The sequence below is a fragment of the Salmo salar genome, chromosome 09, assembly GCF_965601325.2.
Source record: "Salmo salar chromosome 09, fSalSal1, whole genome shotgun sequence".
Classification (NCBI taxonomy): domain Eukaryota; kingdom Metazoa; phylum Chordata; class Actinopteri; order Salmoniformes; family Salmonidae; genus Salmo; species Salmo salar.
The window spans coordinates 41,298,236-41,315,261 of NC_138299.1; the positions used below are offsets into that span (position 1 = coordinate 41,298,236).

General features: G+C 45.3%; 1 protein-coding gene across 1 annotated transcript in view; it reads left to right on the plus strand.

The window, feature by feature from the left end:
* The window catches only part of LOC106611348 (dynein axonemal heavy chain 6), a 96,445-nt gene that overhangs the window by 39,019 nt on the left and 40,400 nt on the right, over window positions 1-17,026 (plus strand). Inside the window, 1 exon segment of the mRNA XM_082955491.1 lies at window positions 70-178. Coding sequence (XP_082811617.1) covers window positions 70-178 — 109 coding nt within the window.

The window sequence follows — 17,026 nt, forward strand, 5'->3', positions numbered from 1 at the left end:
CTTGGAAATGATGTTTGCTGAGCGGAGAGCAATATTAAATGGACTGTATATAATCTGTTTTTCCCACAGAGATCGCTTTAGTAACGGACTCTCTATATTATCTGAGGCAACATCTCTAGTCACTGTCATGCAAGATGAACTGCTAGCTCTGGGCCCACAGATAGAGGAGAAGTCAAAGGTAAATAACAGAGGGTTCAATATCAAGATAGGGTGTTCAGATTTTGAGAGAGCGAGAGAGTGTAACTAATTGATTGTGTGTGTGTGTGACTGACTGATTGTGTGTGTGTGTGTGTGACTGACTGATTGTGTCTGTGTGTGACTGACTGATTGTGTCTGTGTGTGACTGACTGATTGTGTGTGTGACTGACTGATTGTGTGTGTGACTGACTGACTGACTGACTGATTGTCTGTGTGTGAGACTGACTGACTGATTGTGTGTGTGTGACTGACTAATTGTGTGTGTGTGACTGACTGATTGTGTGTGTGTGTGTGACTGACTGATTGATTGTGTGTGTGTGACTGACTGACTGACTGACTGATTGTGTGTGTGTGACTGACTAATTGTGTGTGTGTGACTGACTGATTGTGTGTGTGACTGACTGATTGTGTGTGTGTGTGACTGACTGATTGTGTGTGTGACTGACTGATTGTGTGTGTGACTGACTGTTTGTGTGTGTCTGACTGACTGATTGATTGTGTGTGTGTGACTGACTGATTGATTGTGTGTGTGTGTGTGTGTGTGACTGACTGATTGATTGTGTGTGTGTGACTGACTAATTGTGTGTGTGTGACTGACTAATTGTGTGTGTGTGTGACTGACTAATTGTGTGTGTGTGACTGACTGATTGTGTGTGTGTGACTGACTGATTGTGTGTGTGACTGACTGATTGTGTGTGTGACTGACTGATAGTGTGTGTGTGACTGACTGACTGACTGACTGACTGATTGTGTGTGACTGACTGACTGACTGATTGTGTGTGACTGACTGACTGACTGATTGTGTGTGACTGACTGACTGACTGTGTGTGTGTGACTGACTGACTGATTGTGTGTGACTGACTGACTGACTGATTGTGTGTGTGTAACTGATTGTGTGTGTGTGACTGACTGATTGTGTGTGTGTGAGACTGACTGACTGATTGTGTGTGTGTAACTGATTGTGTGTGTGTGACTGACTGATTGTGTGTGTGTGACTGACTGATTGTATGTGTGTGACTGACTGATTGTATGTGTGTGACTGACTGATTGTGTGTGTGTGTGACTGACTGATTGTGTGTGTGACTGACTGATAGTGTATGTGTGACTGACTGATTGTGTGTGTGACTGACTGATAGTGTGTGTGTGACTGACTGACTGACTGATTGTGTGTGACTGACTGACTGACTGATTGTGTGTGACTGACTGACTGACTGTGTGTGTGTGACTGACTGACTGATTGTGTGTGACTGACTGACTGATTGTGTGTGTGTAACTGATTGTGTGTGTGTGACTGACTGATTGTGTGTGTGTGACTGACTGATTGTATGTGTGTGACTGACTGATTGTATGTGTGTGACTGACTGATTGTGTGTGTGTGTGACTGACTGATTGTGTGTGTGACTGACTGATAGTGTATGTGTGACTGACTGATTGTGTGTGTGACTGACTGATAGTGTGTGTGTGACTGACTGACTGACTGACTGATTGTGTGTGACTGACTGACTGACTGATTGTGTGTGACTGACTGACTGACTGATTGTGTGTGACTGACTGACTGACTGTGTGTGTGTGTGACTGACTGACTCATTGTGTGTGACTGACTGACTGACTGTGTGTGTGTGTGTGACTGACTGACTGACTGATTGTGTGTGTGACTGACTGACTGATTGTGTGTGACTGACTGATTGTGTGTGTGTGACTGACTGACTGATTGTGTGTGTGTGTGACTGACTGACTGACTGACTGACTGATTGTGTCTGTGTGACTGACTAATTGTGTGTGTGTGTGACTGACTAATTGTGTGTGTGTTACTGACTGATTGTGTCTGTGTGTGTGACTGACTGATTGTGTGTGTGTGTGTGTGTGTGTGTGTGTGTGTGTGTGTGTGTGTGTGTGTGTGTGTGTGTGTGTGTGTGACTGACTGATTGTGTCTGTGTGTGTGACTGACTGATTGTGTGTGTGTGTGTGACTGACTAATTCTGTGTGTGTGACTGACTGATTGTGTGTGTGTGACTGACTGATTGTGTGTGTGTGTGTGTGACTGATTGTGTGTGTGACTGACTGATTGTGTGTGTGACTGACTGTTTGTGTGTGTCTGACTGACTGATTGATTGTGTGTGTGTGACTGACTGATTGATTGTGTGTGTGTGTGTGTGACTGACTGATTGATTGTGTGTGTGTGACTGACTAATTGTGTGTGTGTGACTGACTAATTGTGTGTGTGTGACTGACTGATTGTGTGTGTGACTGACTGATTGTGTGGCTGACTGACTGATTGTGTGTGTGTGAGACTGACTGACTGATTGTGTGTGTGTAACTGATTGTGTGTGACTGACTGATTGTGTGTGACTGACTGATTGTGTGTGTGTGACTGACTGATTGTATGTGTGTGACTGACTGATTGTATGTGTGTGACTGACTGATTGTGTGTGTGTGTGACTGACTGATTGTGTGTGTGACTGACTGATAGTGTATGTGTGACTGACTGATTGTGTGTGTGACTGACTGATAGTGTGTGTGTGACTGACTGACTGACTGACTGACTGATTGTGTGTGACTGACTGACTGACTGATTGTGTGTGACTGACTGACTGACTGTGTGTGTGTGACTGACTGACTGATTGTGTGTGACTGACTGACTGACTGATTGTGTGTGTGTAACTGATTGTGTGTGTGTGACTGACTGATTGTGTGTGTGTGACTGACTGATTGTATGTGTGTGACTGACTGATTGTATGTGTGTGACTGACTGATTGTGTGTGTGTGTGACTGACTGATTGTGTGTGTGTGACTGACTGATAGTGTATGTGTGACTGACTGATTGTGTGTGTGACTGACTGATAGTGTGTGTGTGACTGACTGACTGACTGATTGTGTGTGACTGACTGACTGACTGATTGTGTGTGACTGACTGACTGACTGATTGTGTGTGACTGACTGACTGACTGTGTGTGTGTGACTGACTGACTCATTGCGTGTGACTGACTGACTGACTGATTGTGTGTGTGACTGACTGACTGATTGTGTGTGACTGACTGATTGTGTGTGTGTGACTGACTGACTGATTGTGTGTGTGTGTGTGACTGACTGACTGACTGACTGACTGACTGATTGTGTCTGTGTGACTGACTAATTGTGTGTGTGTGTGACTGACTAATTGTGTGTGTGTTACTGACTGATTGTGTCTGTGTGTGTGACTGACTGATTGTGTGTGTGTGTGTGTGTGTGTGTGTGTGACTGACTGATTGTGTCTGTGTGTGTGACTGACTGATTGTGTGTGTGACTGACTGATTGTGTGTGTGTGACTGACTGACTGATTGTGTGTGACTGACTGATTGTGTCTGTGTGTGTGACTGACTGATTGTGTGTGTGACTGACTGACTGTGTGTGTGTGTGTGACTGACTGACTGTGTGTGTGTGACTGACTGACTGTGTGTGTGTGACTGACTGACTGTGTGTGTGACTGACTGATTGTGTGTGTGACTGACTGATTGTGTGTGTGACTGACTGATTGTGTATGTGTGACTGACTGACTGACTGACTGATTGTGTGTAACTGACTGACTGACTGTGTGTGTGATTGACTGACTGTGTGTGTGTGTGACTGACTGACTGACTGATTGTGTGTGTGTGACTGACTGACTGATTGTGTGTGTGTGTGACTGACTGACTGATTGTGTGTGTGTGTGACTGACTAATTGTGTGTGTGTGACTGACTGACTGATTGTGTGTGACTGACTGATTGTGTCTGTGTGTGTGACTGACTGATTGTGTGTGTGACTGACTGATTGTGTGTGTGTGACTGACTGATTGTGTGTGACTGACTGACTGATTGTGTGTGTGACTGACTGATTGTGTGTGTGTGACTGACTGATTGTGTGTGACTGACTGACTGATTGTGTGTGTGACTGACTGATTGTGTGTGTGACTGACTGATTGTGTTTTACTGATTGACTGACTGATTGTGTGTGTGACTGACTGATTGTGTGTGTGACTGACTGATTGTGTGTGTGACTGACTGACTGATTGTGTGTGTGTGTATGTGACTGACTGATTGATTGTGTGTGTGTGACTGACTGACTGACTGATTGTGTGTGACTGACTGACTGGTTGTGTGTGTGTGACTGACTGATTGTGTGTGTGACTGACTGATTGTGTGTTACTGATTGACTGACTGATTGTGTGTGTGACTGACTGATTGTGTGTGTGTCTGACTGATTGATTGTGTGTGTGACTGACTGACTGATTGTGTGTGTGTGTATGTGACTGACTGATTGATTGTGTGTGTGTGACTGACTGACTGACTGATTGTGTGTGTGACTGACTAATTGTGTGTGTGTGACTGACTGATTGTGTGTGTGACTGACTGACTGATTGTGTGTGTGTGACTGACTGATTGTGTGTGTGTGTGACTGACTGATTGTGTGTGTGTGTGACTGACTGATTGTGTGTGTGACTGACTGATTGTGTGTGTGTGACTGACTGATTGTGTGTCTGTGACTGACTGATTGATTGTGTGTGTGTGTGTGACTGACTGATTGATGTGTGTGTGTGTGTGTGTGACTGACTGATTGATTGTGTGTGTGTGACTGACTAATTGTGTGTGTGTGACTGACTGATTGTGTGTGTGTGACTGACTGATTGTGTGTGTGACTGACTGATTGTGTGTGTGTGACTGACTGACTGACTGATTGTGTGTGTGTGAGACTGACTGACTGATTGTGTGTGTGTAACTGATTGTGTGTGTGACTGACTGATTGTGTATGTGTGACTGACTGATTGTATGTGTGTGACTGACTGATTGTATGTGTGTGACTGACTGATTGTGTGTGTGACTGACTGATAGTGTATGTGTGACTGACTGATTGTGTGTGTGACTGACTGATAGTGTGTGTGTGACTGACTGACTGACTGACTGACTGACTGATTGTGTGTGACTGACTGACTGACTGATTGTGTGTGACTGACTGACTGACTGATTGTGTGTGACTGACTGACTGACTGACTGATTGTGTGTGTGTGACTGACTGATTGTATGTGTGTGTGTGACTGACTGATTGTATGTGTGTGACTGACTGATTGTATGTGTGTGACTGACTGATTGTGTGTGTGTGTGACTGACTGATAGTGTGTGTGTGACTGACTGACTGACTGATTGTGTGTGACTGACTGACTGACTGATTGTGTGTGACTGACTGACTGACTGATTGTGTGTGACTGCTGACTGACTGACTGATTGTGTGTGACTGACTGACTGATTGTGTGTGACTGACTGACTGACTGATTGTGTGTGACTGACTGACTGACTGACTGATTGTGTGTGTGTGACTGACTGATTGTGTGTGTGTGTGTGACTGACTGATTGTATGTGTGTGACTGACTGATTGTATGTGTGTGACTGACTGATTGTGTGTGTGTGTGACTGACTGATAGTGTGTGTGTGACTGACTGACTGACTGATTGTGTGTGACTGACTGACTGACTGATTGTGTGTGACTGACTGACTGACTGATTGTGTGTGACTGACTGACTGACTGTGTGTGTGTGACTGACTACTGTTGTGTGTGACGACTGACTGACTGACTGTGTGTGTGTGTGTGTGTGACTGACTGACTGATTGTGTGTGTGACTGACTGACTGATTGTGTGTGTGACTGACTGATTGTGTGTGTGTGTGACTGACTGATTGTGTGTGTGTGTGACTGACTGATTGTGTGTGTGACTGACTGATTGTATGTGTGTGACTGACTGATTGTGTGTGTGTGACTGACTGATAGTGTGTGTGTGACTGACTGACTGACTGATTGTGTGTGACTGACTGACTGACTGATTGTGTGTGACTGACTGACTGACTGATTGTGTGTGACTGACTGACTGACTGTGTGTGTGTGACTGACTGACTGATTGTGTGTGACTGACTGACTGACTGACTGTGTGTGTGTGTGTGTGTGTGTGTGTGTCTGTGACTGACTGACTGACTGACTGATTGTGTGTGACTGACTGACTGACTGACTGACTGATTGTGTGTGTGACTGACTGATTGTGTGTGTGTGACTGACTGACTGATTGTGTGTGTGACTGACTGATTGTGTGTGTGTGTGACTGACTGACTGATTGTGTGTGTGTGACTGACTGATTGTGTGTGTGTGACTGACTGACTGATTGTGTGTGTGTGTGACTGACTGACTGACTGATTGTGTGTGTGTGACTGACTAATGTTGTGTGTGTGTGACTGACTGATTGTGTGTGTGTGACTGACTGAGTCTGTGTGTGTGACTGACTGATTGTGTGTGTGTCTGTGTGTGTGTGTGTGTGTGACTGACTGATTGTGTCTGTGTGTGTGACTGACTGATTGTGTGTGTGTGTGTGACTGACTGATTGTGTGTGTGTGACTGATGTGTGTGTGTGTGTGACTGACTGATTGATTGTGTGTGTGTGACTGACTGACTGATTGTGTGTGTGTGACTGACTGACTGATTGTGTGTGTGTGTGACTGACTGACTGTGTGTGTGTGACTGACTGACTGTGTGTGTGTGACTGACTGACTGTGTGTGTGACTGACTGATTGTGTGTGTGACTGACTGATTGTGTGTGTGTGTGACTGACTGATTGTGTATGTGTGACTGACTGACTGACTGACTGATTGTGTGTAACTGACTGACTGACTGTGTGTGTGACTGACTGACTGTGTGTGTGTGTGACTGACTGACTGACTGATTGTGTGTTTGTGACTGACTGATTGTGTGTGTGTGTGACTGACTGATTGTGTGTGTGACTGACTGATAGTGTATGTGTGACTGACTGATTGTGTGTGTGACTGACTGATAGTGTGTGTGTGACTGACTGACTGACTGACTGACTGACTGACTGATTGTGTGTGACTGACTGACTGACTGATTGTGTGTGACTGACTGACTGACTGATTGTGTGTGACTGACTGACTGACTGTGTGTGTGTGACTGACTGACTGATTGTGTGTGACTGACTGACTGACTGATTGTGTGTGTGTAACTGATTGTGTGTGTGTGACTGACTGATTGTGTGTGTGTGACTGACTGATTGTATGTGTGTGACTGACTGATTGTATGTGTGTGACTGACTGATTGTGTGTGTGTGTGACTGACTGATTGTGTGTGTGACTGACTGATAGTGTATGTGTGACTGACTGATTGTGTGTGTGACTGACTGATAGTGTGTGTGTGACTGACTGACTGACTGATTGTGTGTGACTGACTGACTGACTGATTGTGTGTGACTGACTGACTGACTGATTGTGTGTGACTGACTGACTTGCTGTGTGTGTGTGACTGACTGACTGATTGTGTGTGTGACTGACTGACTGATTGTGTGTGTGTGTGTGACTGACTGATTGTTGTGTGTGTGTGACTGACTGATTGTGTGTGTGTGACTGACTGATATTGTGTGTGTGTGACTGACTGATTGATTGTGTGTGTGTGACTGACTGACTGATTGTGTGTGTGTGACTGACTGACTGATTGTGTGTGTGTGTGACTGACTGACTGTGTGTGTGTGACTGACTGACTGTGTGTGTGTGACTGACTGACTGTGTGTGTGACTGACTGACTGTGTGTGTGACTGACTGATTGTGTGTGTGACTGACTGATTGTGTATGTGTGACTGACTGACTGACTGACTGATTGTGTGTAACTGACTGACTGACTGTGTGTGACTGACTGACTGACTGTGTGTGTGTGTGACTGACTGACTGACTGATTGTGTGTTTGTGACTGACTGATTGTGTGTGTGACTGACTGACTGATTGTGTGTGTGTGTGACTGACTGACTGATTGTGTGTGTGTGTGACTGACTAATTGTGTGTGTGACTGACTAATTGTGTGTGTGTGACTGACTGACTGATTGTGTGTGACTGACTGATTGTGTCTGTGTGTGTGACTGACTGATTGTGTGTGTGACTGACTGATTGTGTGTGTGTGACTGACTGATTGTGTGTGACTGACTGACTGATTGTGTGTGTGACTGACTGATTGTGTGTGTGACTGACTGATTGTGTGTTACTGATTGACTGACTGATTGTGTGTGTGACTGACTGACTGTGTGTGTGACTGACTGATTGTGTGTGTGACTGACTGACTGATTGTGTGTGTGTGTGTATGTGACTGACTGATTGTTTGTGTGTGTGTGACTGACTGACTGACTGATTGTGTGTGACTGACTGACTGATTGTGTGTGACTGACTGATTGTGTGTGTGACTGACTGATTGTGTGTTACTGATTGACTGACTGATTGTGTGTGTGACTGACTGATTGTGTGTGTGACTGACTGATTGATTGTGTGTGTGACTGACTGACTGATTGTGTGTGTGTGTATGTGACTGACTGACTGATTGTGTGTGTGACTGACTAATTGTGTGTGTGTGACTGACTGATTGTGTGTGTGACTGACTGACTGATTGTGTGTGTTACTGACTGATTGTGTGTGTGTGACTGACTGATTGTGTGTGTGACTGACTGATTGTGTGTGTGACTGACTGATTGTGTGTGTGTGACTGACTGATTGTGTGTGTGTGACTGACTGATTGATTGTGTGTGTGTGTGTGTGACTGACTGATTGATTGTGTGTGTGTGTGTGTGACTGACTGATTGATTGTGTGTGTGTGACTGACTAATTGTGTGTGTGACTGACTTATTGTGTGTGTGTGACTGACTGATTGTGTTTGTGTGACTGACTGACTGACTGATTGTGTGTGTGTGAGACTGACTGACTGACTGATTGTGTGTGTGTAACTGATTGTGTGTGTGTGACTGACTGATTGTGTGTGTGTGACTGACTGATTGTATGTGTGTGACTGACTGATTGTATGTGTGTGACTGACTGATGTGTGTGTGTGACTGACTGATAGTGTGTGTGTGACTGACTGATTGTGTGTGTGACTGACTGATAGTGTGTGTGTGACTGACTGTACTGACTGACTGACTGACTGATTGTGTGTGACTGACTGACTGATTGTGTGTGACTGACTGACTGACTGATTGTGTGTGACTGACTGACTGACTGTGTGTGTGTGTGACTGACTGACTGATTGTGTGTGACTGACTGACTGACTGACTGATTGTGTGTGTGTGACTGACTGATTGTGTGTGTGTGTGTGACTGACTGATTGTGTGTGTGACTGACTGATTGTGTGTGTGTGACTGACTGATTGTGTGTGACTGACTGACTGATTGTGTGTGTGACTGACTGATTGTGTGTGTGACTGACTGATTGTGTGTTACTGATTGACTGACTGATTGTGTGTGTGACTGACTGACTGTGTGTGTGACTGACTGATTGTGTGTGTGACTGACTGACTGATTGTGTGTATGTGACTGACTGATTGTTTGTGTGTGTGTGACTGACTGACTGACTGATTGTGTGTGACTGACTGACTGATTGTGTGTGACTGACTGATTGTGTGTGTGACTGACTGATTGTGTGTTACTGATTGACTGACTGATTGTGTGTGTGACTGACTGATTGTGTGTGTGACTGACTGATTGATTGTGTGTGTGACTGACTGACTGATTGTGTGTGTGTGTATGTGACTGACTGATTGATTGTGTGTGTGTGACTGACTGACTGACTGATTGTGTGTGTGACTGACTAATTGTGTGTGTGTGACTGACTGATTGTGTGTGTGACTGACTGACTGATTGTGTGTGTTACTGACTGATTGTGTGTGTGTGACTGACTGATTGTGTGTGTGACTGACTGATTGTGTGTGTGACTGACTGATTGTGTGTGTGTGACTGACTGATGTGTGTGTGACTGACTTGATTGTGTGTGTGTGACTGACTAATTGTGTGTGTGTGACTGACTTATTGTGTGTGTGTGACTGACTGATTGTGTGTGTGTGACTGACTGACTGACTGATTGTGTGTGTGTGAGACTGACTGACTGATTGTGTGTGTGTAACTGATTGTGTGTGTGTGACTGACTGATTGTGTGTGTGTGACTGACTGATTGTATGTGTGTGACTGACTGATTGTATGTGTGTGACTGACTGATTGTGTGTGTGACTGACTGATAGTGTATGTGTGACTGACTGATTGTGTGTGTGACTGACTGATAGTGTGTGTGTGACTGACTTACTGACTGACTGACTGACTGATTGTGTGTGACTGACTGACTGACTGATTGTGTGTGTGTGACTGACTGATTGTGTGTGTGTGTGTGACTGACTGATTGTATGTGTGTGACTGACTGATTGTATGTGTGTGACTGACTGATGTGTGTGTGTGTGACTGACTGATAGTGTGTGTGTGACTGACCTGACTGACTGACTGACTGATTGTGTGTGACTGACTGACTGACTGATTGTGTGTGACTGACTGACTGACTGATTGTGTGTGACTGACTGACTGACTGTGTGTGTGTGACTGACTTACTGATTGTGTGTGACTGACTGACTGACGACTGTGTGTGTGTGTGTGACTGACTGACTGACTGACTGATTGTGTGTGTGACTGACTGACTGATTGTGTGTGTGACTGACTGATTGTGTGTGTGTGACTGACTGACTGATTGTGTGTGTGTGTGTGTGACTGACTGATTGTGTGTGTGACTGACTGATTGTATGTGTGTGACTGACTGATTGTTTGTGTGTGTGACTGACTGATAGTGTGTGTGTGACTGACTGACTGACTGATTGTGTGTGACTGACTGACTGACTGATTGTGTGTGACTGACTGACTGACTGATTGTGTGTGACTGACTGACTGACTGTGTGTGTGTGACTGACTGACTGATTGTGTGTGTGTGACTGACTGATTGTGTGTGTGTGACTGACTGATTGTGTGTGTGACTGACTGATTGTGTGTGTGACTGACTGACTGATTGTGTGTGACTGACTGACTGACTGACTGACTGATTGTGTGTGTGACTGACTGATGTGTGTGTGTGACTGACTGACTGATTGTGTGTGTGTGACTGACTGACTGATTGTGTGTGTGTGACTGACTGACTGATTGTGTGTGTGACTGACTGACTGATTGTGTGTGTGTGACTGACTGACTGATTGTGTGTGTGTGTGACTGACTGACTGACTGATTGTGTGTGTGTGACTGACTGATTGTGTGTGTGACTGACTGATTGTGTGTGTGACTGACTAATTGTTTGTGTGTGTGACTGACTGATTGTTGTGTCTGTGTGTGTGACTGACTGATTGTGTGTGTGACTGACTGATTGTGTGTGTGTGTGTGTGACTGACTGACTGATTGTGTGTGTGTGACTGACTGACTGATTGTGTGTGTGTGCTGACTGACTGATGTGTGTGTGTGACTGACTGACTATGTGTGTGTGTGACTGACTGATTGTGTCTGTGTGTGTGACTGACTGACTGTGTGTGTGACTGACTGATTGTGTGTGTGACTGACTGATGTGTGTTGTGTGTGACTGACTGACTGACTGTTGTGTGTGACTGACTGACTGACTGATTGTGTGTGACTGACTGACTGACTGTGTGTGTGACTGACTGACTGATTGTGTGTGTGTGACTGACTGACTGATTGTGTGTGTGTGTCTGACTGACTGATTGTGTGTGTGACTGACTGACTAATGTGTGTGTGTGACTGACTAATTGTGTGTGTGTGACTGACTGATTGTGTGTGTGACTGACTGATTGTGTGTGTGTGTGACTGACTGATTGTGTGTGTGACTGACTGATTGTGTGTGTGTGACTGACTGATTGTGTGTGACTGACTGACTGATTGTGTGTGTGACTGACTGATTGTGTGTGTGACTGACTGATTGTGTGTGTACTGATCTGACTGACTGATTGTGTGTGTGACTGACTGACTGTGTGTGTGACTGACTGATTGTGTGTGTGACTGACTGACTGATTGTGTGTGTGACTGACTGATTGTGTGTGTGTGTGACTGACTGACTGACTGATGTGTGTGTGACTGACTGACTGATGTGTGTGTGACTGACTGATTGTGTGTGTGACTGACTGATTGTGTGTGTGTGACTGACTGATTGATGTGTGATCGTGTGTGTGTGACTGACTGATTGTGTGTGTGACTGACTGACTGATTGTGTGTGTGTGACTGACTGACTGATTGTGTGTGTGTGTGTGACTGACTGACTGATTGTGTGTGTGACTGACTGATTGTGTGTGTGTGACTGACTGATTGTGTGTGTGACTGACTGACTGATTGTGTGTGTGTGACTGACTGATTGTGTGTGTGTGACTGACTGATTGTGTGTGTGTGACTGACTGATTGTGTGTGTGACTGACTGATTGTGTGTGTGTGACTGACTGATTGTGTGTGTGTGACTGACTGACTGATTGTGTGTGTGTGACTGACTGATTGTGTGTGTGTGGGTGGACTGACTGATTGTGTGTGTGTGACTGACTAATTGTGTGTGTGTGACTGACTGATGTGTGTGTGTGACTGACTGATTGTGTGTGTGTGACTGACTGACTGATTGTGTGTGTGTGAGACTGACTGACTGATTGTGTGTGTGTAACTGATTGTGTGTGTGTGACTGACTGATTGTGTGTGTGTGACTGACTGATTGTATGTGTGTGACTGACTGATTGTATGTGTGTGACTGACTGATGTGTGTGTGTGACTGACTGATGTGTATGTGTGACTGACTGATTGTGTGTGTGACTGACTGATTGTGTGTGTGACTGACTGATAGTGTGTGTGTGACTGACTGACTGACTGATTGTGTGTGACTGACTGACTGACTGATTGTGTGTGACTGACTGACTGACTGTGTGTGTGTGACTGACTGACTGACTGTGTGTGTGTGACTGACTGACTGATTGTGTGTGTGTAACTGATTGTGTGTGTGTGACTGACTGATTGTGTGTGTGTGTGTGACTGACTGATTGTGTGTGTGTGACTGACTGATTGTGTGTGTGTGACTGACTGATTGTGTGTGTGTGACTGACTGATGTGTGTGTGTGACTGACTGACTGATTGTGTGTGTGTGACTGACTGACTGATGTGTGTGTGTGTGACTGACTGATTGTGTGTGTGACTGACTGACTGACTGATGTGTGTGTGTGACTGACTGACTGTGTGTGTGACTGACTGATTGTGTGTGTGACTGACTGATTGTGTGTGTGTGACTGACTGACTGATGTGTGTGTGTGACTGACTGACTGACTGTGTGTGTGTGACTGACTGACTGATGTGTGTGTGACTGACTGACTGACTGTGTGTGTGTGACTGACTGACTGATTGTGTGTGTGACTGACTGACTGATGTGTGTGTGACTGACTGACTGATTGTGTGTGTGTGTGACTGACTGATTGTGTGTGTGACTGACTGATTGTGTGTGTGTGTGACTGACTGATGTGTGTGACTGACTGATTGTGTTGTGTGTGTGACTGACTGATTGTGTGTGTGACTGACTGATTGTGTGTGTGTGACTGACTGATTGTGTGTGACTGACTGACTGATTGTGTGTGTGACTGACTGATTGTGTGTGTGACTGACTGATTGTGTGTCTGTGACTGACTGATTGTGTGTGTGACTGACTGATTGTGTGTGTGTGACTGACTGATTGTGTGTGTGACTGACTGACTGATTGTGTGTGGTGACTGACTGATTGTGTGTGTGTGACTGACTGACTGATTGTGTGTGTGTGACTGACTGACTGATGTGTGTGTGACTGACTGATTGTGTGTGTGACTGACTGATTGTGTGTGTGTGACTGACTGATTGTGTGTGTGACTGACTGATTGTGTGTGTGCTGACTGACTGATTGTGTGTGTGACTGACTGACTGATTGTGTGTGTGACTGACTGATGTGTGTGTGTGACTGACTGTGTGTGTGTGACTGACTGACTGATTGTGTGTGTGACTGACTGACTGATTGTGTGTGTGACTGACTGATTGTGTGTGTGTGACTGACTGACTGATTGTGTGTGTGTGACTGACTGACTGATTGTGTGTGACTGACTGATTGTGTGTGTGTGACTGACTGACTGTGTGTGTGATGACTGACTGATTGTTGTGTGTGACTGACTGATTGTGTGTGTGACTGACTGATTGTTGTGTGTGTGACTGACTGATTGATGTGTGTGTGTGTGACTGACTGATTGTGTGTGTGACTGACTGATTGTGTGTGTGTGTGTGACTGACTGATTGTGTGTGTGTGACTGACTGATTGTGTGTGTGTGTGTGACTGACTGACTGTGTGTGTGTGACTGACTGACTGATTGTGTGTGTGACTGACTGACTGATTGTGTGTGTGACTGACTGACTGATTGTGTGTGTGACTGACTGATTGTGTGTGTGTGACTGACTGATTGTGTGTGTGTGACTGACTGATTGTGTGTGTGTGACTGACTGATTGTGTGTGTGACTGACTGATTGTGTGTGTGTGTGACTGACTGATTGTGTGTGTGACTGACTGACTGATTGTGTGTGTGACTGACTGATTGATTGTGTGTGTGTGACTGACTGACTGTCTGTGTGTGTGACTGACTGATTGTGTGTGTGACTGACTGATTGTGTGTGTGTGTGTGACTGACTGACTTATTGTGTGTGTGACTGACTGATTGTGTGTGTGACTGACTGATTGTGTGTGTGTGACTGACTGACTGATTGTGTGTGTGTGTGTGTGACTGACTGACTGATTGTGTGTGTGAGACTGACTGACTGATTGTGTGTGTGTGACTGACTGACTGTTGTGTCTGTGTGTGTGACTGACTGACTGATTGTGTATGTGACTGACTGATTGTGTGTGTGTGGCTGACTGACTGATTGTGTGTGTGACTGACTGATTGTGTCTGTGTGTGTGACTGACTGATTGTGTGTGTGTGTGTGTGACTGACTGACTGACTGTGTGTGTGTGACTGACTGACTGATTGTGTGTGTGTGACTGACTGATTGTGTGTGTGTGACTGACTAATTGTGTGTGTGTGACTGACTGATTGTGTGTGTGTGACTGACTGATTGTGTGTGTGACTGACTGACTAATTGTGTGTGTGTGACTGACTAATTGTGTGTGTGTGACTGACTGATTGTGTGTGACTGACTGACTGATTGTGTGTGTGACTGACTGACTAATTGTGTGTGTGTGACTGACTGACTGATTGTGTGTGTGTGACTGACTGACTGATTGTGTGTGTGACTGACTGACTGATGTGTGTGTGTGACTGACTGACTGATTGTGTGTGTGTGACTGACTGATTGTGTGTGTGTGACTGACTGACTGATGTGTGTGTGACTGACTGACTGATTGTGTGTGTGTGACTGACTGATTGTGTGTGTGACTGACTGATTGTGTGTGTGACTGACTGATGTGTGTGTGTGACTGACTGACTGATTGTGTGTGTGACTGACTGATTGTGTGTGTGTGACTGACTGATGTGTGTGTGTGTGACTGACTGATTGTGTGTGTGACTGACTGTGTGTGTGTGACTGACTGATTGTGTGTGTGACTGACTGACTATTGTGTGTGTGACTGACTGATTGTGTGTGTGTGACTGACTGATTGATGTGTGTGTGTGTGACTGACTGACTGATTGTGTGTGTGTGACTGACTGACTGATTGTGTGTGTGACTGACTGACTGATTGTGTGTGTGACTGACTGACTGATTGTGTGTGTGTGACTGACTGATTGTGTGTGTGTGACTGACTGATTGTGTGTGTGACTGACTGATTGTGTGTGTGACTGACTGACTGATTGTGTGTGTGTGACTGACTGACTGATGTGTGTGTGACTGACTGTGTGTGTGTGACTGACTGACTGATTGTGTGTGTGTGACTGACTGATTGTGTGTGTGTGTCTGACTGACTGATTGTGTGTGTGTGACTGACTGACTGATTGTGTGTGTGTGACTGACTGGCTGATTGTGTGTGACTGACTGATTGTGTGTGTGTGTGACTGACTGACTGATTGTGTGTGTATGACTGACTGATTGTGTGTGTGACTGACTGATTGTGTGTGTGACTGACTGATTGTTTGTGTGTGTGACTGACTGATTGATTGTGTTGTGTGTGTGACTGACTGATTGTGTGTGTGTGACTGACTGATTGTGTGTGTGACTGACTGACTGATTGTGTGTGTGTGACTGACTGATTGTGTGTGTGACTGACTGATTGTGTGTGTGTGACTGACTGATTGTGTGTGTGACTGACTGACTGATTGTGTGTGTGACTGACTGACTGTGTGTGTGTGACTGACTGATTGTGTGTGTGTGACTGACTGATTGTGTGTGTGTGACTGACTGATTGTGTGTGTGTGTGACTGACTGACTGATGTGTGTGTGTGTGTGACTGACTGATTGTGTGTGTGTGACTGACTGATTGTGTGTGTGACTGACTGACTGATTGTGTGTGTGACTGACTGACTGATTGTGTGTGTGACTGACTGATTGTGTGTGTGTGACTGACTGACTGATTGTGTGTGTGTGACTGACTGATTGTGTGTGTGACTGACTGATTGTGTGTGTGACTGACTGACTGATTGTGTGTGTGACTGACTGATTGTGTGTGTGTGTGACTGACTGATTGTGTGTGTGTGACTGACTGACTGATGTGTGTGTGTGACTGACTGTGTGTGTGTGACTGACTGATTGTGTGTGTGACTGACTGACTGAGTGTGTGTGTGACTGACTGATTGTGTGTGTGACTGACTGATGTGTGTGTGTGACTGACTGATTGTGTGTGTGACTGACTGATTGTGTGTGTGACTGACTGACTGATGTGTGTGTGTGACTGACTGACTGATTGTGTGTGTGTGACTGACTGATTGTGTGTGTGACTGACTAATTGTGTGTGTGACTGACTGATTGTGTGTGACTGACTGACTGATTGTGTGTGTGACTGACTGACTGATTGTG